General features: G+C 41.8%; 1 protein-coding gene across 2 annotated transcripts in view; it reads right to left on the bottom strand.

Annotated features, from left to right (window-relative positions):
* igsf3 (immunoglobulin superfamily, member 3) overlaps window positions 1-24,364 on the bottom strand; it is a 145,629-nt gene that overhangs the window by 52,239 nt on the left and 69,026 nt on the right. For both annotated transcript variants that reach the window (XM_066686707.1, XM_066686709.1), the window contains exons 4-5: window positions 11,700-12,119; window positions 812-1,198 (exon numbers count right to left, since the gene is read on the bottom strand). In XM_066686707.1, coding sequence (XP_066542804.1) covers window positions 812-1,198; window positions 11,700-12,119 — 807 coding nt within the window. The remainder of the gene's footprint in view (window positions 1-811; window positions 1,199-11,699; window positions 12,120-24,364) is intronic.

Consider the following 24,364-nt stretch of genomic DNA (forward strand, 5'->3'; position numbering starts at 1 on the left):
ACCTGCTGCGCCACCGTGCCACCCCTGTTCAGAAATGAAATAAAGAAAAAAAAACCCAAAAGGAAACCCACAGTACAAATAACCCTCTTGACTACCATAGTGGGGAAACACTGTTCTCTGGTTTGTTTATGTTCAGAAGCTCTATCTTTTAATGTGAAACGGCATGTTTGAGGGTGGAAAAAAAGACTGTTGTTTGTACGTGGCTACAGGCAAAAATAAGTCAGTATTATCCACCTATGGAGCAGGAACAGAGCAATATCCTCCTCTTGATTCATGTTTTTCAATGTTTTGAGAAGGTTGTCTAAAAACCTTCAAAATGCAATTTTTCTGCCATGAGCATAAAGAGAAAAGCTAGCATACCAGGCACGGAGGTTTCATAAACACATTAGACCAGCTTCCAGCACATAAACAACTAGAGAGCTAGCAGATGGTGAGAAAACATCTTCAGAATTGTATAAAAGTGTTTTTGAGACTAAATTGTGAAAGCCACCTTTAAAAAGTAGCACTTTGGGCAGTTTCTTATTATATTATTATATCTTATTATCTATTAATTCTTTTATCGATCCTAGATGTGATGTCAGTTGTGACAGTTACACAAAGGTCACATTAAGCAAAGTATCAAACAAGTGTTATTTCCAGGAATGTAACGTTTTATCTTGGCACTGGCTGGTGATGGACAGGTTTGGGGCAATTATGGACAACTTTTGTTGGTCTAGGGTCAGATTCAAAACTGTTTTGTGTTGTCACGATATGGTTTTGTACAGACCAACATTTCAGACTCCAGCTGCAACAAAACAGTGGTACTACTCACTCATGGCAGTCACGGTGATCAGGACGTTGCGGGATCGCTTGGCGCGGTCGATGAATTCTCCAGTGGGTGTTTTCTCTCGCTCAGTCACTCTGCAGATGTATTTGCCAGTGTCGTCGGACAGCAGTCGCTGCAGTTTGAGCAGGTGGACAGACGGACTCTCCTTGCGAACTGTCAGCAGTCCAGCAGCCTCGCGCTCAACATAGTTGGCCCCCAGCACAGGCACGGCGCTGGGCCCCACCACGGCCACGGACGAGCTGCTGAAAACCCACGACACCGAGAAGAAACGCTCAGCTACGTTCTGAGCATCTATGGTGCAGCGGAGCTCCAGCGGCTCACCCGCCGTGTAGGCCCGGCGATCCGTGGTCAACTGGATATTAAATTCCCGGTCTGAGAGAGAGAGAAAAAGAGAGAGAGAGAGAGAGAGAGAGAGAGAGAGAAAAAGAGAGAGAGAGCAAGAGAGATTAAATCCTCCTACTGAAACATCATTCAGGATAAGAATCTTAAAATAAATCATCTGCACCAATTATGTAATTATGTCTGAGGCGTTCACATTTTTTCTTAAAACCAGACATATTTATTTAACAAATTCAGAAAGTGAGAGAGAGCAGGAGAAAGAATGAGCAAGCGAGTGTGAGAGAGAAAGAGAGACAGATAGATGATGAAGACATAGGCCAAGATAAATTCACATAGAATAAGAGGAAGAAAGACCCAGAGAAAGAGAAACGGAGGAAAAGAAAGACATGGAGAGGGAGAGAGAGCGAGAGAGTGAGAGTGATAGAAGGATTTAGGGTTGTAATATGCTGAGGTTTTAGATTACCTGTAGAAAAAAAAAGCATGGAAAAACGGATTTAGTGTGAAGCTCCATGCAGAGCACATTAATTATAGATCCTTTTAACAAAAAGAAAATGGAGCTGGATTGGCTTCAACTGCTAGCTCGAAGTTACAAAAAGAGCACTTATTTACACAATTAATTTCCACATGATATGCTGTGCCTTCTCTCCGTCAAAACAGTGCAGTTTCCACTTCATTTCACTCATTCAGCGGTGACCGCCTCAGGCTGTAATTACCACAACTTAAAACAGACTTCCCAAGAACTGCATTTTTAGTCAGAGTTCAAAGCCCCTCGCTGCATAGCATTATTCCTGACCTATAATATGCTAACGATATGTGGACGTATGTTTAAACGGTGATGTTATTTATGTCCCCTGAAAATAAGCACCCACTCATAAAAAAAGGTAAACAGCACAAATGATGTGAAAATAAAGGCCTGTGGCTGTTTGTCCTGCTGCACTGTGGCATTTGAAGAGAAATATGCTGCTCTGTAAGGGCATCGGTGTCTGCTTGACTGCAGCCATTGAGCATTAATCCTTCATTCTAATATTAAACAAATAATGTGTACAAATGTCAGTAAACACCTGTTTATCCAGTGCTTGTGCTTAAATCTCTCTTTATCTCAGCAGTTTCCATTTCTCTGGGACAGCTTTAAACTGGATGTTAGATGTTAGGATTTGGAAGCATTCAGCCACAAGACAATCAGCGGGTTCAGGTATTGGTAAAGGATTATTAGTTCTGGATCACAAACTCAACTCTAACTCATACTGACTTATGATCATACTGCATTTTATACCCCTCTAGCTATTGAGCAGGGTGACCTGGGGCTCATATGCAACTGCTTCAGAGAGTATATTTCTGATTTTTGCTTGTGGTAGTAACACATGCGTGTGATACTTTTTTTGTGTGTGTATATATGTATAAAAGAGAGCGAGAGAGTGTGAGAGTGCAAGATGTATGCATGGCAAAAGGACATTCATTACAGGAAGGAGGATAGGGGGCATATGCAATGCATCAGAGCATTGTAAGAACCAAGACAAAATAGAGAAGAACAAGAGACAGTGATAAAAGAGGTGATGGTGAGTGAAATAAGATATACATCATACATTTTAATAATGTAGGCCATACATACAGTAATAAAGATACACAGCAAACATGGAGCTGCTATGAAGAAGGCTGTGTTTGAAAGGATCGAGGGACAGAAGGGGGAAAAAATGATCACACATCAGGATTCTGTCTGTGCCTGCACTCAGTTAGGCCTATCTGCTGTGCCATTAGCAGATAATAGGGCCTGCTCATGCCTCCATTTCTTTTTAATACCAGATACAGCTGCCTAATGAAGGAGTTCCATATCAAAGAATAAAGAAAGCACTGCTGGATTCTTTATCTGTCATGTTACGCTACAGTTTAAAAATAGAAAGAGGTTATAATTTGCAGCAGGGTTAGTGAGAAGTGCTGGGAAACCAGCTGTCTAGGTTTTATCAGGGTCTAAGGAAGGCATGAAGGTTTGAAATCAGGCTGTAGACAGTCTAGATGAATCCACAGTGAATGCTGATTGGCTTCTGAAATAGAGCCCTGATGTGAGGGTAAGCAGTAGAGTTCTAATTGGATGAAATTTCCTGAGATAAAATGCCATAATTCCAATGCACTGATAATACAAAAGTATTCCTGATTTTATGATTTTTAATTCTATTTTGTATACTTTACTCACTTTATCCAGTAACTAAAAGTTAAATGTATAATAAATGTAATAGTGCTTTTCCACTTCATGGATCCTACATGACTCAACTCAGCTTGATGTGGCATTTATTAGGTACTTGAAGTTGTTTTGAAAGAAGTGTTTAAAATTAAAAATGAAAGTATAGAAAGAATTAAAATTATAAATGTATAGGATTGATTTTTGCAAATGTGCTTTATGCCTGGGAAGGATTTACTGTACTGCGCGAATACTGTGGCTAGCAATGTAATTTTAAAAGAAGAAAAATAACAACATTCTAATCCAGAGATGTTACGCAGTTGTTAAAAGCCATGTTTTGAAAATGGAACAGCGATGTTCAGGAAGAATGATTACATAATCTTCATTAATGACAAATCGTCAGAGTTATGAAAGTAAACTTAATACATTTTAAGTTATATACGCTGAAAAGTCATGGAGCTCAAACGTCAGAGCTGGATATTTTATTTGCATGTTATGATTTTTGTTTGAGATCAATTTTTTGGGCGATTCTTTTTGGCAAAAGTGACAAATCTGATTCCATAATTCTCTAGCACTATTTGTGTACAACAAGTGCAGTGTTTGGAACAGTTGACAGACGCACTGACTCACACTCAATACTATTTCTGCAATCTGCTGCCACTCATGGGTACCGCTGTTCTAACTACCAGCACTTTATTCTTACGTGCTCAAATGGAAGATATTTGTAATGGAATTGGCCGACTCTCCTTGCAAAAATATTAAAACAGATGGTGCTTCTTCAAAGCAAATATTGGTAATTTAAAAAAAATTGCTGCTTACAAGCCATGTGGTCTTTCCCAGTCAAAAGAAAGCTCTGCCTTGTTCACCACAGGGAAGAGGCATTAAAATGGTGGGAACAGTGTGCAAAAACAAATCAATTAGAAAATAACCTGATATAAAGACCACATGCGTCACTTCAAAGACTAATATGAAAGCAAACACTTAACCCAGTCATTTCAAGGTTTTAATGATAGAACAGCTACTACAGTGATAAAACACAGTGACTAATGTACATACATATTTAAAAATAATAATCTGTTTTGCAGCTCAAGATTAAAGGCTGCCCCTAATGTAGTATAAACTTTTCTTACAATATCATTATTTAGAAGTAACCCTCATTTAATGTACAAGCTTGGCTTCCATTGCTTATGTATTAAGGCATTCAACAGACTAATGAAAGGATAATCATATTATAAGATAATAAACTTCAAGTTCAACATTGCTTCTCTGTGGTCTTCTGCCATGCTACAATCGTCAACAGGGAGGTAAAATCATATTGGCCTTAATTAACAGAATGAATGTAGCTTCAACTGCTTCCACAAGAGATGTAGAGAAGACAGATCAAAGTAATAAGTTTAACACACTGTTCAGGGCCTCAGCTGCACAATGGCATGAAAGGCCATAGAAGTATAGAACTGCTCACTTCTTTAAATTAATAAAATATTAGGTTTCCACTCTTTAAAAACTACACATATGGATATGAATTATTCAGCCAGAAAAATAAAGGAATATTCATGACTAAAATGCTCTGGTGTCCAAGTGTGGGCTTTGGTTGTTTGGTGGTGGTGAGAGCCCTGATCTCTAACATGCAGAAGTCAGTGGCTATTGTTTAACCACCCACGCTTATGCATAGTTTGGATGAGTGATGGTGAAGCAGTACAGTACTGCTTTGTGTGTGTGTGTGTGTGTGTGTCTGTCTTAAGTCCACTTGTTCCTCATCAGGAAGGTCAAAAAGGGCAACTGATTATTACCATATAATTATCGAGGAAGTCTAGCTCTCTTCCCCTTCCTCTCAGTCCACATCCCTCTCTCACTCTCTTTACCCTCTCTGTTCTGAGTGACTGTCTCTTACTGAACTTCACTGTTAAGTTTAATATCGCATGACTGTGACACAACAGATGGACTGTGGAGTAAAAACTGAAAATAAGATTTACAAAAACTCACAACCATAACGAAAACAATGCTTTTATATTTCAGCTGTTACCATTCACCCGGAGGAAACTATAAGGGATCAAATGAAAAAGCCTTAAAAAGTTAAATTAATTGAAAGTCATGTCTGTGAGGAGTTGGTGTGTTCTCACTGTGTTCGCGTGGGTTTTCATCCAGGTGTTCCGGTTTCCTCCCACAGTCCAAAAACACACATTGGCAGGTGGATTGGCGACTAAAAAAAAAAAAAAAAGTGTCCCTAGGTGTGAGTGTGTCTCGCCCTGTGAAGGACTGGTGTCCTCTCCAGGGTGTGTTCCTGCCTTGCGCTCAGTGATTCTGGGTAGGCTCCGGACCCACCGCAAATCTGAACTGGATAAGCGGTTACAAACAATGAATGACTGAATCGCTAGTCATGTGCATGTTTATGTCCATCTTAAATTCTGCAATAAAACGCTTTAAGTTACAAAATCACATTCTGCAAATCTGATTATGCAGAAGTTGTTTGTTATTTATTTTTCCCATTGGACCCATTATGTGAGAGACCAAACGGGTAACTACTTGGACTCTCTCTCTTTGTTGAGAAGTGGCAGTGTTCCTTTAAAAAACAGGCTAAATCTCTAGCTCCCTTCTCCCTATGTAGAGCACTAAGTAGGTCATGAAGTAGTGGCTTCTGCACACAAACAGCACATTACATATCTAATAAAAAGCCATTTATATCAGCCACACGCTGCATGACTCACTAACAGTGCACTAATGGGTGTAGAAGCTGTCCTTTCATGCCCTCCATAGTGAAGTACTACAGGTGCTGAATTAAGATACAACCACATTTGTTTCCTCCTCAGCCCAGCTATACTTTTCTGCTTCTATCATCACAAATAGGAAATTACACACACACACACACACACACACACACAAACTGTTGCATTAATGTATCACATTTCACCATTTTCAAGAAGAGTTTTCAAGTAAAGTTAAACAGAAAAGCTTTTGTAAACACTTTTAACATTACAGTTTCCCTTGACATCGCCTACATCACTCCTCAGAGTAAAAACACTTTCTGCCAGAAACCCCTTACACAATAACAGGTGAGAACACGTTAAAAGTTTGGTCAAATGGTCGCGTATGCTGTGATTTCAAAGTGTAAAATGCATACTTGAGTGAAACAAAAAGTATGCAACGTCTAACAGAGAGGCTTTCTGGTTTGTGGGTTCACTTTATGAACACTGCTTTGAGCTGAGCAGACCAAACAATGCAAACTCTGTTTGATTTATCAGGGTTTAACTACAAAATGCGAGGCACAGTCATGTGCAATCCTTCACTAATCAGTTCTAAAAAACATATACAGCAAATTACAAGCTCTATTTCTTCTCCTGTTTACTTTTCTTGAGTGGGAGAGTTTAGATGGAATTTTTAGTCTAAAACAAGGCATTTTGGTGGATTAGATGTGGACAGCTTAAACATACTGAATACAAAACACTCACACACTACATATTAAGGTCATGTTTTCAGAATTCTTTATAAGCACACTTAAAGCAGCCTTGTGGTCTAAATACATCACAGTGAAACTGACTTGGTATCATAAGACTGGCTGGGAGCTATGTAAGAAAACAGACCACATTAAACAAGTCACAACTCTAAAAGACAAGTCTCAGTCATACAGAAATTTGCCCTCACTCACACACACAAACACACACACTCCCCTGTGTTTTCTCGACCAAGTTAAGCAATCCACTGCAGTATCTGAACAAGATTTCTGTCCCTGGAGTCCAGAATGAGGGGACGTGGTTGCAACCGGCTAGAAAAGGGGATTACACACAAACCAGTTTCCCTCAGCCCACCTCGGCTCAAGGGACAATGTCCGCAGGTCTGGCTGGGAAGCTCAAGGATGATCACTTCGTGATTCAGCTTCATTTTCACTTTCTCAACCTTGCCCACCCAAAATATATCCATCAGATGCCTGATGGGCCAAAAAAATAAAAGTCCTATTAAAATCTGTGCTTTCTGAATTTCTTCGTTGCCTCAGGTGACCTGACTGACCTGTATCTGTACAGCCTGGCATGAGCTCCTCATTTTCAAATTCATTTTCACCTAACTTTTCAAAATGATTTCATAACTAAAATGTGCTCCACATAATTATAAGATGATCAGAGGTTTAATATTCATAGCACTGCTGTAATATTTTTGGTCCATTGCCTTTCCTTAGTATCAGTATCTTATAAAGCTGATAGCCACACGCCCATCAGCTTGTTTTCTTTGGACTTTCCTGTTCCTAATTTCTTCAGCTGACAAATGCATATATTGTTCTTAACTGCAGTTTTGACCGGAAATTAATTAAATGGACAGTGGTCTCTGAATTTGATATATTCCTGTCTATGTGTGTATTCTATTATCAGCTATTTGCTTGAATACGTTTATATTAAGGTTATATTGCAAATCATGATTAAGGGTTAATAAAATATTCTGATATTACAGTTAATTATCTGATACACCAGTCTGAATAACCGCCACATCCACTTAGCAGAGGAAAATGGTAAATGGAAGAATCTGTGCATTAAAAAAAAACCAAAAAGCAGCGAGAGTAGAGAGTTGCATCAGATGGTTAGAGGGGAGGCTGGTGAGGGATGTGATTACCTGCAGTTCAACAAAAAATTGATGAGGCAATTGCACAGGACTTAGCTACACTTTACTGTGGGAAATGCAGGCATGTCCTACACCAAAACCACCCAGTTTACAGTTCAAACTGGGAATGAGCTGATAGTGTTATTCTGTGCACTGCTCACTACTTGGGGAGGGAAAAAAAACCCTGTCTGAATAGCTTTTAGACTATTTTAAACAGTAAATGAAATGAGTTATGATCCTTAAAAAACTCTCTGCTAATTACAGAAGTGATAGGCTTTAATCTTTAATCCTCGTGGAACTGTTTACTACAGTTAATTTAGAACATTCTAAATAGTGTGTGACAAATAAATAAAAATAAATAAATAAATAAAAATTAGGAATGAGACAACAGCTGCAATAAAACAAAAGAATCATTGCAGCCATTTAAGAGATTCTAGCCTCTGAAGATCTGTGACCTAGCTTTGTTCAACACCGACACCTGGGACAGATGGACAGCGTTTCATCATTTTCCCTCCGTCCTATGAGTGATGTCTCTATAGGGAGCAGGACCTGTCTGATGTTGAGTTCTTTCCATGTCCTGCCTTTACACTCTGCTCCTGCCACCCAGCACACATCAAAACCATTAGACTTTTCTCCTCTGCTGCACAGCCAAGGAGGTGCCCTTGAGATCCAGCCGGGTTCCCTCTCCTCCAATCACGTGCAGCGTGATCCTCCCCTCTAAGGGCCAGCGTCCAATAATATGGCGAAGTCTCACTGCTCCGAGGCTCTGTCCTACTGTGTGTTTGATGAGGAGACGCGCTGTCACCTCCCATTCTCATCAAACTGCTAGACCTAGTGCTCTGAGATTGAGTTACAGTCTTCTGATCAGTCAGAGAGAGAACTGCTGGAACACAGTGTCTTACACCGAGGAGCCGCAGAATAGCTTTGAATGTAACAGAAATTGGTTGGGGATATGGATTATACAATATACATCAGCCATAACATTAAGACAACCTCCTTGTTTCTACACACACTGTCCCCATTCTCTCAGCTCCACTGACCATACAGGAGCACTTTGCAGTTCTACAATTACAGACTGTAATCCATTTGTTGCTCTGTAGACTGTTTACCCAGATTTACCCTGTTTTTCAAATGGTCAGGACCACCACTGAGAAGTTATGATCCTTCTCAGCTCTGCATTGACACTGAAGTTGTGCAAAGTCAGAGAGAGTAGCTCATCTGTTGCTGCCAGGTTTGTGTTGGTCACTCTCTAGTCTGTTGTCTATAGTCAATGGACGCCACTCACAAGATGCTGTTGGCTGGATACTTTCGGTTGGTGGACTTATTTTAGTCCAGTTGTGACACTGAGGTGTTTAACAACTCCAGCAGCACTGCTGTGTCTGTGGCTCATATCATCACAAAACACAATAACCCACCACCACCTTGTCAGTGTCAGTGCAGCTCTAAGAATGATCCAGCACCCAAATCATACCTGGCTATTGAAGAACAGGGTGAAAGGGGGAAAACAAAGTACACTGAGCAACAGATGGACTACATTCTGTATTTGTAGAACTACAAGTTGCTCCTGTGTGGTCAGTGGAGCTGAGAGAATGGACAGTGAGTGTAGAAACAAGGAGGTGGTCATAATATTATGGATACCAAAAATATTGTTCTGTTATAAATAAAGACATTAATGAATCATGGTACTTTACACCCATCACAATATGTGGACCCACAATGCACTAGGAGTGTTATGTTCCTTTAAATATTTGGGCACTTTAGGGTTACTTTGGGTAATTCTTTAGCCTAAAATGCTATTGTCTGTGTATGTGTGAACAAGCTTGGACAAAGATAAGTGCCGCGTGTAATAGCTTTCTGAAGAACTCATTAATTTAATCAGGTTATTAGTGTAATGTTGGAGTGGGAATGCTAAACATTAATTTCTGAGCATTGTCAAACATTACTGCACAGGGCTGATGTAGTCTTGAATACACTATGATAACCTCCATTGCGCAGCCAGCATCAGTGACAGAGGCTGCTGCTGGTGCACTGGCCTTGGCTGAAGTCTGTGATGCAGAGGACAGCATTAAGAGGATTGGCTGCCACCTCGCTGAGAGGTTGGTAATGAGCTTAATTTCAGATAGTGATCAGCACGCAGCCTGCATAAACCTGAGCCAGATTTATGCATTTCTCCACTCCGCTACCTGTGCCAGCTGCTCTCTGGTTGTTTCACAGAGTGAAAGGGATCGTGCTGGACCTGAAAACCTGTTAAAGGTTCCTCTAGAACAGTCATCCATTAGGTAGGAGGTGAAACATATGCTACACGTCATCTGAAGTAAATTTCACAATACACGATGGGCCATTGCGCAACTAAAGAAGAAGGCGTTTTAATCAGACAGCTTACATAAATCAGGGAAAAGTCTGGAAGCTAGAACTGAGAGTATAAAATGTACATGTTGTACTTGCTTTGTCAATAAATAAACCCAATTTGGAGGAAAACATCTCTACACATTTAGCCTGTCAGACTGACTAAGTGGAAATCTAATGGTATTAAGGCCATTTACACAACTAATGCAATTTATTCCAACAGTTACAAAAGTAATCTTACCAAGGTATTAATTATAAACAGACCATTCCAAGACTTTAAGATGCTTTTTGGCAAAGTACTTCTTTTTCAAAAAGCAGCTTGTAGATTTCAGATATTGTTTGATATTGTTTAGACAGTTTCTTTTCAAACTCCTTCAGGCTTGGATCCAGCCATACTTCTGAGTTAATGATTTCATCAATAAACACAAACACACTGACACCACTAAAATAAACACACTAAGCTTTTCATGTTTCCACATCTGTGCTTTACAGTAGCCTAACTTTGGTTCGAAATCTTTTTCTTATCATCAGTTTGATATTGTGATCAAGACATATATGAATTACCCAGCAAGTAATGGGTGAGGGGCCTATCTTTTAGGCTATGTCTGGAACATGGCGCCATCTTGGGTGGTCATGTAGCATATCAAAGAATACCAGTATTGACAGAATGTGACTGCTGCAATCTAAAAAACTGCAATATCTCTTGTGGTTCAAAAGATACTTACCCAGAAATTTCTCAACATTTGTTTTTAAACACAGGCGCGACCAGACACTATATGCTCAACATCTTCAGTCAGAATGGATGGGAACACCGTTTCCTGTAGCATTGTCAGGTTGGGCTGAGCGGCAATCGATTTCTGAGACAATTCTGGTCTTTTACGATGTGCTACATGAACACATTCCCACTGAAAAAAAACGTGCCCCTGATACAATATGACGGCTTTCAAAATGGTAGCCACATTCCGGACATAGCCTAAAAGATTGGTTCCTCACCTATTACTAGCTCGGTTATTCAGATATGTCATTTTTCCCGTTTGTTTCTGAAATAAAAAGGTGTCCTGAGACTTTTTAACTCACCCTGTATATGTTCTAAATATTTATTAATATCGATTGAAAGTTGACTAAAGGTTAAAAGATAAAATGGCACAACTAGCTCATGGTGGCACAGAAAAAGCTTTCTGATCTTTGCTTTAAAAGTTAAAATCAGCTCAAACTGGGTTACAGTTTTCCAAAAGTATGTGCAAATGCTCATTATAAAGTTTCCATTTCTGAATTAGGTGGTAAAACTCTCTGTATTCGTACAGTTTTTCCACAATTAGAATAGAGTGTGCATAATATCGGAATATGCATTGTGTGAGGACCAAGCAGAAGGCATTTTGCTTATTTTAAAGGTGTGGGGAATAGAAGGGTTTACCATAGCTTTACACTCACCTGTGGGCTGAACTTTGACAGATGTCTTGTCGGACTGCTTGCGCGTCATGGAATACCAGGAGCGGTCAGGGTCCTGGATCCACTCTGAGGCTTCACAGTAGAACTGGCCCTGGTCAGTGGGCTGAAGTTTATAGATGGTGAGACGGTAGGTGGTGGTGCTGGTCTTGTCCAGCCGCAGGTCTCCAGAGGAGAGGCGCTGACGGTAAGGTCCTCCTGGCCTCAGTACAAAGTCCCGGGACAGGGTGACCAAGTCCCGTGGCTGAGCACCAGGGTCGTCTGGAGAGCGGAGATACCAGCCGACTGCCAGGTGTGTGTGCTGGACTGTCTGGCGCGTGACCTCACAGCTCAGCTGCAGGATGTCCCCCTCCACTTTGGACAGAGACTGAGAGGCAGACGTCACAGTCAGTGTGTCTGGAATCACTGCAGAAACGAGACAGGGAAATTAAGTGGATTAGTCAGAGAAGAAGAACAGCACAAATATGCTCCAACCCCTCTTAGACATACACACACTCTGTGGCCCATTAACATTTAAACAGGATTGTCTCCTGCAGTGGAGCTCAGTCTCAACCTTGTTATTACAACTGCTCATCGCTAAGGGGAAAAGGGGAAAAAACTGTCCTCTCGGACTCTCCTTCTCTCAGTCACCTTTACTGTTTTGGCTTCAGGAAGTCATTTCATCTGTGTCTAACCTCTCAGTCCTTTACAAGAACCTGACGCAAACTGTGGGTAATATTTTATTTACATTCCCTTACAGCCCACGTCCTAACAGGTTAAATAAGGTATAAAAGCCTGAAGTATTAAGCAGTTACATTGGGTATCATATCAGGTATCCACTGAAATGCCAAACAGGTTGCAGATATTATGATGTTTGGCCCTGTCCAGGATGATTTCCTGCATTACCCTCATGGATCCCTGTGACCCTGATCAGGAGGAAGCAGTTACAGAAGATGACTGAATGACTGACAGAGAGTGCATGATGAAGGGAGGGAGTGAATAAATGAAATATACATCAGAAAACCAGGAAAGCACCTTCCACATGGCAGACAAGGGTTTGATTCCCTGCTCAGGCAACTACAGTGCTGTGGCAAGATTCCTACTCAGCATTCTCCTGCATCTGTCACACTGTTAATATACATGTCTATACTATATACAAGACTAGAATATAATATCTGTCAATTGCTTTGAAACAAATGGATTTACTTCTAGATTTACTTGTTTACAGACGCTTCTTCTTTATTTTCCTACTTAAAATGTATGCCGTACCAGAAATGTGGAATTTTGTTGCACACCAGCTGTTTAATCTGAATTATGATTCAATTAGGAGATACTTTGTCCATTTTTAATTTAAATAGTAGAACCTGCTGGGCACTTCAGTGTAATTATTTTAAATCATCTTGGAACTTACCAGAGTGTTACCCAAAATAATTAACTACTGTTCTGGAGCTTGCACTTCACACTTACTTGGCTAGTACATAAAATTAAGGCAGTGTTAAAAAAATGTTAACAAGAAGTGTTTAAACACGTTTGCTCACATACAAAGCAGTACATAAATGTGTGTGAGAATGTCAAGCAAGAAAGAGGGAAAAAAACTTGAATATTGCTGAACAAACATGTGCTCTTTAATCAAAATCACTAGATACGACTGCCTTTCACACACACTTCCTTGACCAACATGCTTTTTGCCCCCTGTAGAGAGCAGTGAGCACTGGAGCCAGTTTCGCTCCCACACACCCCCAATTAGCACTCGACTCAGACAGCAGCATTCCAGCACAGACCCGACTCCATGCTGCCACGCAGTTAAAAGGCGAAGCCATTCTCCTTCCCAGTACTTCACTGGGTGTCACCACGCTGATAGCATCGATTAGTGTCAACCATAACAGCCTCAGTCTGGCAGGGTTGCTTTCTCAGCCATTAACGACCAGCTCTTACATCACTGCATACAGTACGCCTCTGTATCTACTGTACGCCTTGCTGCTGAGAAGCATGGCCATCTCACCAACTCACATTCTCACTATTTTTAATTCAAGGAGGAAATTAGTTCAGGTTATAAATAGCCTAAAATGGAAGGTTGAAATAGAGAAGAGGAGTATTATTTTCAATAGGCTCCAAGCATGGTTATAAATAGACAAACAACAAAGTAGAAGGAATTAAGAGGAAAGCTTTTGAAGAAAAAAAAAGCTATATTTTCCCCAAGCAAAGACAGAGCCCCAGTACGAAGCATAAGCAAATACCAAACACCATGTACATGTGGAATTCAGTGCAGAAATTCACACTACGATTCTGTTTGAGTGAAAATCTGTTATAGTAATGATGCATTACGGTGCTGGTATCAAATCAATACTTGCAGATATTTGTTTAAATCTATTTAAACCAAACTTTCAAACATGGGCCTCTTTTATACCCAAAGTCTAGAACTTTTACCTGCACTTCTGTGTGAATACACATTTACAAGCCTATGGAAACAGAAATATACATGCACCAGTATTCACATACAGTACAGGATACTGGCATCAGTCAAATCTGTGTCTGTGCAACTCTAATATAAAGTTTTGCATTTGAAAAGATTCAACTAACGCCACTGTCACTCATGAACAAATGAAGACTGAAATATATACTGCCACTGCGAAAATAAAATGGAATTAAGAATGGCACTTGAGGATTCACAAAGGTCTGAGTTATCAAACTCACTTTTTATGACCTTTCTCCTCCCTCCTGCTGAAATATAATGACTAATAAGATGAAAGGTTGACGAAAAAAAACCTCAGGGACAAAGAGAAAATAAGAAAAAGACAGAAGGCAGTGCACATTCAGCTTCTGAGTCTTACAGAGCGGCAAGTCTATCCAAACAGGACACTGTGTGAGGGCACTGGGTTCAGCGTTACTGAGAATGCTTAGTCACAGCTGGTCAAAGAAGCTCCATCAAAGAATTTACACATGTCATGATCTAGGGTGTGAGCTGGCCACCGTCACACAGCCCTAAACACTCCAAAAGCTGTGATTCCAGTGAACTTTTGAAAGCTGCTTTTCTATTCCGGCGTAAGCGTACATCTGAGAACACGCCTCTTTCAGCAGGCAGAGATATGCGAGTGTGGCATGGTGCATGTGCATTCTCAATTATTCAAACTCCCCTTCGCTCACACATTCTCACACAGGAGTTTAAAAGAGGTGGAGCGACAAAGCTATGCACTGCTGATGAAACAAGACTGAGAGAAGGTGGAGGAAAAAAGCGAGAGAGACAGAGAGAGCGTGAGGAGAGAGGAGAGACAACACATATAAAAAGAGAAGAGTGAGAGTGAGGGATAGAGTGTCAAACAAGAGTGAGTGTGATGGAGTCAGAGTGAGATGGAGAGAGAGAGCGAGAGCACGAGAGAAAATATTAAAAAAGAATAAGTAAAGAAGTTCAATAGAGTGGGGTAGTGCTGGATGAGGAAAGAATAAATGAGAGCGAGAGCACAAGAGTGTGCGAGAGAAAAAGAATGTGAAAAGTTACACAGACAGAAGGTTTAAGACAAAAAAAGCAACCAAGCAGAGGGGAGAGGGAGAGAGAGAGAGAGAGAGAGAGAGAGAGAGAGAGAGAGAGAGAGAGAGAGAGAGCGAGAGAGGGAGCGAGAGCGCGAGAGTTTTGCTGGGAGTATTGGACCTCCACTGGGTTTTTTAATAAGGGTCCCACTGTGTATCTCGCAGCCTGATGAACAGTGATGACGACAAATTGCCACCTTGTCTCTCTCCCTCAAACATGGCATCAGCGAAGAGAGAAAAACATCTGTGGATGGAGATAGAGCTAAAACTTAATAAGGGCAAAGAGATTTGGGGAATGTACTCAAAGACATAAAAGCAGAGGCAACTGTTTAAAATAATATTCTTGTTCAAAACGGCACCTGAGAGCGAGAGAGAGAGACAGAGAGAGATAGCCATGACAAGGGGAATCAAATGTTTTTGCTGCTCTGTACTTATTGTTTCCCTCATAGGGAGACAGCAAGGGCTCGTAACACCTCCTTCTGTGAACGCTTGCTGTGTGTTTGTATGTAAATGTGTGTGTGGGTAAGCTCCAGGACAATCCTCATTTTTCCAGTACAGCAGAGCCAACACAGTCCACCCCCACAGTAAAAAAATAAATAAATAAATAACTGACTGTACATCATCATACCATCCAAAACAGCAATGGCCAAAATCAATAACCATCCTTTATCCAAGCGCTCTCCAAGCCCCCAGAGACCCAAGTCCTGAGCTCGCTACTACCGCCAGTTATCGTATCCTATGAAAAAAAAAATCAAGATTGTTACCATAACAACATCCCAACAAGAGCCTAGCAGAAACTTGCTGTTTCCATGCCAACACTAAATTCTCAACTTGTAAGGCGTGAAGCAACAGAAAACATCAAACAACTTTTAGCCATCAGCTCAAAGCCTTCCTTAAGCTGCCAAGCCAGGCTTGCAGCACTGAGCTCCAGCCAGAGCAAAGCCATCAGCATTCAGGCCAACATACAGGCCAGGCTGACCGCCTGAAAGATACAGCACAGATATCCCTTCATGACAATCAGTCATACACTGGAGCGCATGTCAGCACACTGAGCTTTATGGCAAAACCCTCAACTCTCACACACGGAAGCTTTGCCTTACCCTCGTGGCCTAATAGGTGAAAGAATGTATTATATAAGCAGATACCATCTCCTGCCTCCGTGACTCCATTCTAGATTGTGAAACTGCTCTGTGACCCCAATCTGGCCCAGGATTATGGGGCTGTGGTGAAGAGCTGTCTGAGATAAGATGCCGCCTGGTCTGAGGCTTAGGGAGGGGCAATCAGCACAAGGCTAACACTGCAAGTCCACGCCTGGGACACTTAACACAAGCTAGCAGGCTCAATACCGCTTGCTACATTCAACAGTTTTTGTTTGGTGAACCACAGTTAAATTTTAAGTGAACAGGGTCATTAACAATAAATAAATAAATAAATAACCCCCACTTACACCAGCTGCAATTGATCAGCCAAAACATGTCCTAATTTGCTACAAGGATATTTTGGTTTAGAAACGACAAGTCTAAAGTCACCCATCACTGTTCATAAAATACATGCACAGACTTTAGCAGACTCAAAGTGAACCCAGGTCAAGCTCAGTTTTTTATAGTGAATTTAAATAAAAAAAAAAAAAAGCATTTCTTTAAAAATCTCAAGCACAATAGAAAAAGTTGAAACTTGAAGGTTCTCAAAGAACTGAACCTTTATACTATGGTTACAGCATGTTTTATAAAGCACTGAATACCGAGTCGTTTTAAAAACACACTTCTTTAAATGGGTTCGTTATGGAACCAAGAAAGGTCCTATAACTCTGTGCTTTATTGAGGAAACGAAGCCATTTTAGAAGATTCTATCACATAGTCTCCTCATCATTTATTCATGCAAAGGATCATTAGAGTTAATATGTTCTAAGAGATTCTTTTGATGTACTTTGAGTTGTCATAGCTTTACGTATAACTACTGCATTCACTGAAGAAAGCTTCAAGAATCTTTTTCAAAGGGTGTATGTCTCAGCCATTTAGCAGATCACGGGACAAAACATGGCTTAACTATCAGGGATCAACATGGGAGAAATTAACCGAGGGTAACAGACTGTGCCCTCTTATCAGGCGTTGCAATTCAATTTGCCGTGCAACTGAGTAAAGACAATAGCATAAGAGTGAGAGCTGCTCCCTATTGGAGCTCTAGCAAATGAGCCTTCCTGCCACAGAGGCCCAGAACGTTAGCCCTGCTCATCACCATTACAATATCAAACAGCAGTGCCAGCAGGAGAGACCTGTCAATTAACATAATCCCACTGTTAATGCAAATGCAAACAGGTGAAGCATTAATTAAACAATTAGCGCAGAGAGGGCGGAAGGCTAAGCAGGAAACATCTTGGCCTTGTTCAGAAGGTGACTCCATTTTCTCTGTTCGCATGCAGCAGAGCACTGGCCACTTCAAGATGAAATGAGGAGCTTAAGAGTGAGAGTGCATCTTCTGAGGAAGAGGAGGCTCTCGAAATCAGTGTAAACAAGGATAAAGGGAGAGCTCAGCAAAAGCTCACCTCTTCAGCTTGCTTGGGCAGCATTAGCCAACCATGCTAATGCGGCCGTACTTAATGCCACAGGTCTGCTTATGCACTTCTCTTCCCTTCTGCACTCCATCACCTACCTCAATGAACAAGCAGTCTCCTCCTGGCCAACACCTGCCAATGCTGAATGAGGAAAGAGAATGGATGTCAAAAAGACACAGAAAGGGAGAAAACAATAGGGGAAGAAAGAGCAAAGGAGAGAAAGGGAGTGAGAGAAAGTTTACAGTGAGAAATGGAGCGAGGACAGAGCAAAAGAGAAAAGGAAATACACACTGGGAGAGTAAGAGAAAGTGAGCAAAATGGAGAAAGAGAGAGAAAGAGATGCTGAGGGAGATAGAGTGAAAGAGATAGAAGTGGAAAGTGAAAAAGGGAGAATGAGAAAGACGGCGAAGGAGAGACAAAAGCAGAGCCAACCAGGAGCAGAGGAGTTTTAAAGGAGGCCGACATCCCCTGGATCTATATGTGATTCCCCTTTTAAACCCAGTAGTCCGACAGTGAGCCGGTATTTACCGCCACATCAAACTCACTGAGGAAACAGAAAGAAAGAGGAGGAAATGCTGCAGCTCAACTCCGTACTTCACTTGCCTTTCTTTGACTGTTGCTTTCTCACACACATTCATTTTTCTTTTTACTACCACTTGTTCTTCCTTTTTAATGGACATCCCATTCTCCCTAATTTATACACACACAAATAAGTGACAAACAGATTTTTCAGGTCAGTAAAGTACAGTGTTCAGCGTAATTAACATCAGTCTGATTTATATAGAGCTGAACAATACAATGATCTTATGTTCGAATCGGGGCGGCACGGTGGCGCAGCAGGTAGTGTCGCAGTCACACAGCTCCAGGGACCTGGAGGTTGTGGGATCGCGTCCTGCTCTGGGTGACTGTCTGTGAGGAGTTGGTGTGTTCTCCCTGTGTCCCATGGGGTTCCTCCGGGTGCTCTGGTTTCCTCCCACAGTCCAAAAACACACGTTGGTAGGTGGATTGATGACTCAAAAAGTGTCTGTAGGTGTGAGTGTGTGAATGAATGTGTGAAGGACTAGCGCCCCCTCCAGGGTGTATTCCCGCCTTGCGCCCAATGATTCCAGGTAGGCTCTGGACCCACCGTGACTCTGAACTGGATAAGCGGTTACAGATAATATATGAACGAATGAATTAATATGTTAGAATCGGTTTAGGTGAAATACAAAACTATTAAATGGCAGTGCGACTGTAACCTGTCAGCTTTTTCTTGTTGTTTACATACAAGACAGTACCATGGTGAGGGCATATAGTTTAGTTTACAATGCTTCAATAGAAGTTGGATGATTCTAACCCATAGTGACATCTAAAATCCTGGCACAGTTCCATGGCAGCAGTTATATCACTAGCCTTCCAACATCTATTTTAGTTAGGGTTGGGATTGATTTAATACCTTTGCAACCTATGGGCGTTTTCACAACTGCACTTGTTATTCCGGACACACTTGGTGCGGTTCTCTTGGACAGATGTGAAAGAAATAATCACACTCAGATGTGGACCAATACAACCACACAGAGACCTTTGAGAGGAGGTGGTCTCTGTCCGTTCTCAAACGAACCCTGGTGTTTGCTCGTGTCTGGTGAGAACGTGATCTGACCTCGATTCGACCCGAATTGGTGCTAAATGGCATTCGTAGCCAAGGTGTGCTTTGCATATTGGACGCAGTAGGCAGGTAAACAAAGAACTGGTTAGAGTAATGGATCAGAAACACAGTAGTCCAGAACAGAGTACCTTTTTCCTGTGTTTACATTCTTGCTCCCGCCTCAGTCAGGTCTGACCAATCAGCAGTGAGGACATTCTCAGGTTGTTTGCGGTGACGTGTTTTAGTGCGCTTAGATTTTACAGTGTGTGAAAACAAACCAAAGAGGATAACATCTCAAGGTTATGAGCTTCTTAACTGATTTGCACTAGAACAAACACTTCAGGTGTGAAAACGCACAAAGATTTGCCAGTAGAGTTCAGGTTCCACCGGAATATTCTGATACAAACTGGTACCAACAAGAAAGAAGGCCACCAAAAGAGGATGACATGAAAAATCATCAAAGTAGTGCTATTTGCAGCACCCTCAAATGAAACGATCATCTCACAGAGTTTTATTGCCATCGTCTTGTATAACATGATACGCTATAAAGTTATAAGGCTGCTGTTGTCGCAGTTTGCTGGGTGTCCCACTGCCAAGTCCCAACAAAGCTACAGCCATCAGCCGCTGGTAATCCGAGAGCGCACGACTGGCTGTCTGGGTTGAAACAATGGCTTACTTCCTCTGTCTTGTTATCCTATGAGTGCTGCTGGCTGATTGTGGGAATCTTTTAGGCCAAGTGAACAGAACGGGCAATCAGCATTCTCCTCCAGACGTGCTCAGCTGCCCTATGAAGCTGTGTGAACAGCTGTGTGTAAAAGATGTGGTTGCTGGCTTCGTGCGTTAGGCTGAGGATCATTTGACATTTGCTGATTCCGATACAGCTCAACTTTTATTTAAACCTTAAATCTCTATTTCTTTAGGAGCTGGTTCTATTGAGAAGCCTGGGCTAAATGAGTCTAAATCATGGGGCTTAGTATAATTAGCTTAGCTATGTATTCAAGCAACATGTGTGTGTGTGTTATTTTAGAAAAAACTCGCGGTCATGTAAGCTGCTTTTTGGCAGTCATCCTAAAATGTGAAAATGTTACAGTTTGTATCCAGTGCCACATTACTTTTGGAGAGAGATTGGGATGAGGCATTGATTCTAGTAGAAAGATCCCTGTGTCTGTGTGTGTGTGTGTGTTTTAAAATCTAAAACAGATAAACCCTTTATGATGTGCAAGTCACAAACTATGGCATAGTGTCATTTCAATAAAAAGGGACTGTGATGAGGGTCTGTGTTATTGCAAACATTGCATAAGAAGAAATGTCTTTATACAAGACACTAGGATGAAGGAGGAAGGAGGAAGGAGAGAGAGAGTGAGACAGAGAGAGAGCAAACGAGTCAGAGAGTGCAAGAGAGAGAGAGACAGAGTGAGATGAGAGAGAGTGAGACAGAGAGAGAGTGAGCGCGCAAGAGAGGGAGAGAGAGAGACAGACAGAGTGAGATGAGACAGAGAGGGAGAGAGAGTGCAAGAGAGGTAGACAGAGAGAGAGAGAGAGCAAGAGAGAGAGAGAGAGAGACAGAGACAGAGTGAGACGAGACAGAGAGTGAGAGAGAGACAGAGACAGAGAGATGAGACAGAGAGTGAGAGAGAGACAGAGACAGAGAGATGAGACAGAGAGAGAAAGACACAGCATGTGAGAGAGAGACAGTGACAGAGAGAGTGAGATGAGACAGAGAGAGAGTGTAAGAAAGAGACACAGAGAGAAAGACACAGAGAGAGAGAGAGAGAGAGAGCATGAGAGAGAGAGAGAGTGAGAGTGCATGTGTCTGTCTGATGGGGATGGAAGAGAGGGAGAGGAGGAGAGGGAAGGGGGAGAGAAATAGACAGGCATTTCAGCAGAAGAATACTGGGAGAGGCAAATGATGGTGGAATTTCTGGCTTAAGCAACCAATTAGGCCCTAGCTTCAGGAGGGTGAGCAGATAGTAGAAGCAGACAGTAAAGAGAAAAGGACAGACAGAGAAAAATAGAGGCAGCGAGTGTGAGACAGAGTCATAGAATATAAAATGGTGAGATTTTTTTTTACTGCCGCTGTGAATAAGCGGTTGGTCTAAATGCAAAGGTATTTTCAGGCGGTGATGAGAAAAAATATTCTTCAGGCCCACAGTAAAGGCTGACAGGTGGAATACAGCATTAGCTAAAGACTTGGCCACTGTTTATGACTCCTACAACTGAAGGTAATGTGTGCAAAAGGAGAGAGCAGTAGAATCTGAAAGCAAAGCATCTATGCAGCTAAATAAAAAAACCCCACACACAACGGCTGAAGTGATTGTTGACTGCGTGGTGATCTATGAGCTCTGAATGGTTGTGGAAGGTTGTTCCATATCTGGGGGGATGGTGGCTGTTCTACTACACTGTCATTAAAAGACACCATGCCCAGGGGAAGTCATCAGTATGGTGGATTCAAATGAAATCCGCTCTGTAAAAGCGCCCCTCATTTCCCTCTACTTCTGATGGATGCAAAAAGCTGTCTTAAGGAGCTATAACCACCCGCCTCTACCCCCCACCCCACCCCCCCATCCCCCGGAGAGGAGACGGAGAGGAGAGAGGGCCTTTCTCTCTTTAATCCCAACATTAAGAGAGCCAAGCGTAGAGGCTCCTCACTGAGACGCAAAGCCGAGCCCTCCCTGTGTGTGTGCGCGCGCATGTGCACGTGTGTGTGTGTGTGGTTAGAGAAAACTTGCCTCTGGCCATGCCACTCTCTTCCTGACGGGCATGATGGCACAAATACAAACTCCCTCCTCAAAATGAGGCTCACACTGCCTACACATACACCAGAGTGGAAGAATTAATATGGCTGTAACAAACAAACACTTGCACATAGATTCACATGAGGTCACATGGCCCACACAGAACAGAAAACAGCCCCAGCAGTGAAACCACATTTAATGGATGAGGAACAGCGAATGTTTTAACATTAAGGGCTAGAGCGACCAGAGGAACTACTTCTGGCTGTAGCCAGGTCTCCTGGTCTTCTGTGTAGGTAACAATGTGGAAAATAGTATTAAACCAGGTCAGGAGAAGCCAGAGCATGTTTCAGTCGGACTGATACGCATGTCAACAAGCAAAGTCACTAAATAAATATCAATAATATACAACGAATGTTACTGAAAAGTGAACAAATCATTAGTGCATTCACCTCTGATGGCTCATATATAGGGCTCAGCAATTAATCGAAAATCAACATTCAGAACTTCGAAATAGACATAATCCAGTCTATACTGATTAATTTTATTATGTCCCCACTGTGTGTTCACGTACTGTCCCTTTAAAACTACGCTACCAAGCTGTAGTCACGTGATTCTGCCCCTATCTGCCACATGGAAGCAACCTAAATGCTGAGGCCGACCAAGGGACTGGAGGAGCTTGTACCAAAGAAAAACTCCTCGTTTGTGGTTTGGACGTGCTGTGTTTTGACTATAATTAAGACCACGCTAAACAAAAAGTCAAATGTAAACACTGAAAAAATGCGAACAAAGCACAATCACACACCAAATATAAACAGTGCTCAAAAAAACAAGAGAGGAACAATCTCCCAGCAACAATAGAGAATATATCCCAGTAATATATAAAATATATCTATATATATATATATATATATATATAGATTTGCGCTCACATCGGCCAGCACTACTCATATTTGTGGCACTTTGGCCATTTGGGGTTTCAAACCTGTGATCTCGCAATGAAAGGATGTTTATGCACACCTAGATAATCACAAATAATCATCTTTTGATATTCTCCAGTCCCTCCCAACCCCCTCTACTGTCCTAAAGACGTTAAGTAGTGCTTCTGCTCCGCCTAGAAGGAGCTAAATGTCATTCTGAGCTTTCAGAGTCCAGAAATAAAACTCAGCAGCCGCCCACCACAGTCATATTTCTGACAGGAACACAGTAAGTCATGCTGGAGCTGGGCTGGTTCTGAAGGTGTGTGTATGGGTGAGAGTGGGAGAGAGCTATGCAGAGGGGGGGCGGTGTATTAGGGACGTGACAGCAGTGAATGGGTGATTTTGTGGCTGGGTGCAGAGTCGGGAAGAGGGCTATAGTGGTCAGTTCTGCTAGCCTGTAATGCATAGTGCAGGGGACTATTCGCGGTGTGCTTTTTAATGTGCAGCATCACGAGCTTCCCAACAGGAGCATCAGTCACTCTGGCACCTCCACACACCTCCTTCCACCAGCGCCGTTAAACTGACACAGCCAGGAGGGTCACAGCTGAGCCAGGAATGAGTGAATGTGGCCACACACGCACGCACGCACAGCCTCTGCTTTACAACCCCCATTATTTTGGGAATGATACTTCATAACAGTGGTACACTGCACATGGAATAAATGTCATGTTACATTAGGTCAAGGTAAAAGCTTTATATCATCATCTGAGTAATATCTATGCTTTATAACATGATTCATAAACATGTTCTATGATGTGTTATGAAGACCCTACATAGGCCTTCAATAACAGTGTCGTCTAAAGTGCTATTCAGAAGGGATTAGTATTACATGGGGATTTGGGGTAATGTTATTTAACCACAGGATGTCAGTAATGTTTATGATAGATTCAATAAATAATGAATAAGTAAATAAATAATCAAACAAATAAGTGGTTACTCAATTCACACATTGCCTCTACTGTTCTGAGAAAAGTTCTCCCACCGAAAATACCCATTCCTCATTGACTCTTAATTTCTACAGGGTGGGCCATTTATATGGATACACCTTAATAAAATGGGAATGGTTGGTGATATTAACTTCCTGTTTGTGGCACATTAGTATATGGGAGGGTGGAAACACATGTAGCAATTTCGCATATCCAGTGGCCTTGAGGTTTCCATTGATGAAGAATGGCCCCACCATCTTTGTACCCCATATACCACAACATACCATCAAGATGTGCAGCACCTCAAACTACGGATACTGGAAGCCTGTGCTA

The sequence above is a fragment of the Hoplias malabaricus genome, chromosome 12, assembly GCF_029633855.1.
Source record: "Hoplias malabaricus isolate fHopMal1 chromosome 12, fHopMal1.hap1, whole genome shotgun sequence".
In the NCBI taxonomy this organism is placed as follows: domain Eukaryota; kingdom Metazoa; phylum Chordata; class Actinopteri; order Characiformes; family Erythrinidae; genus Hoplias; species Hoplias malabaricus.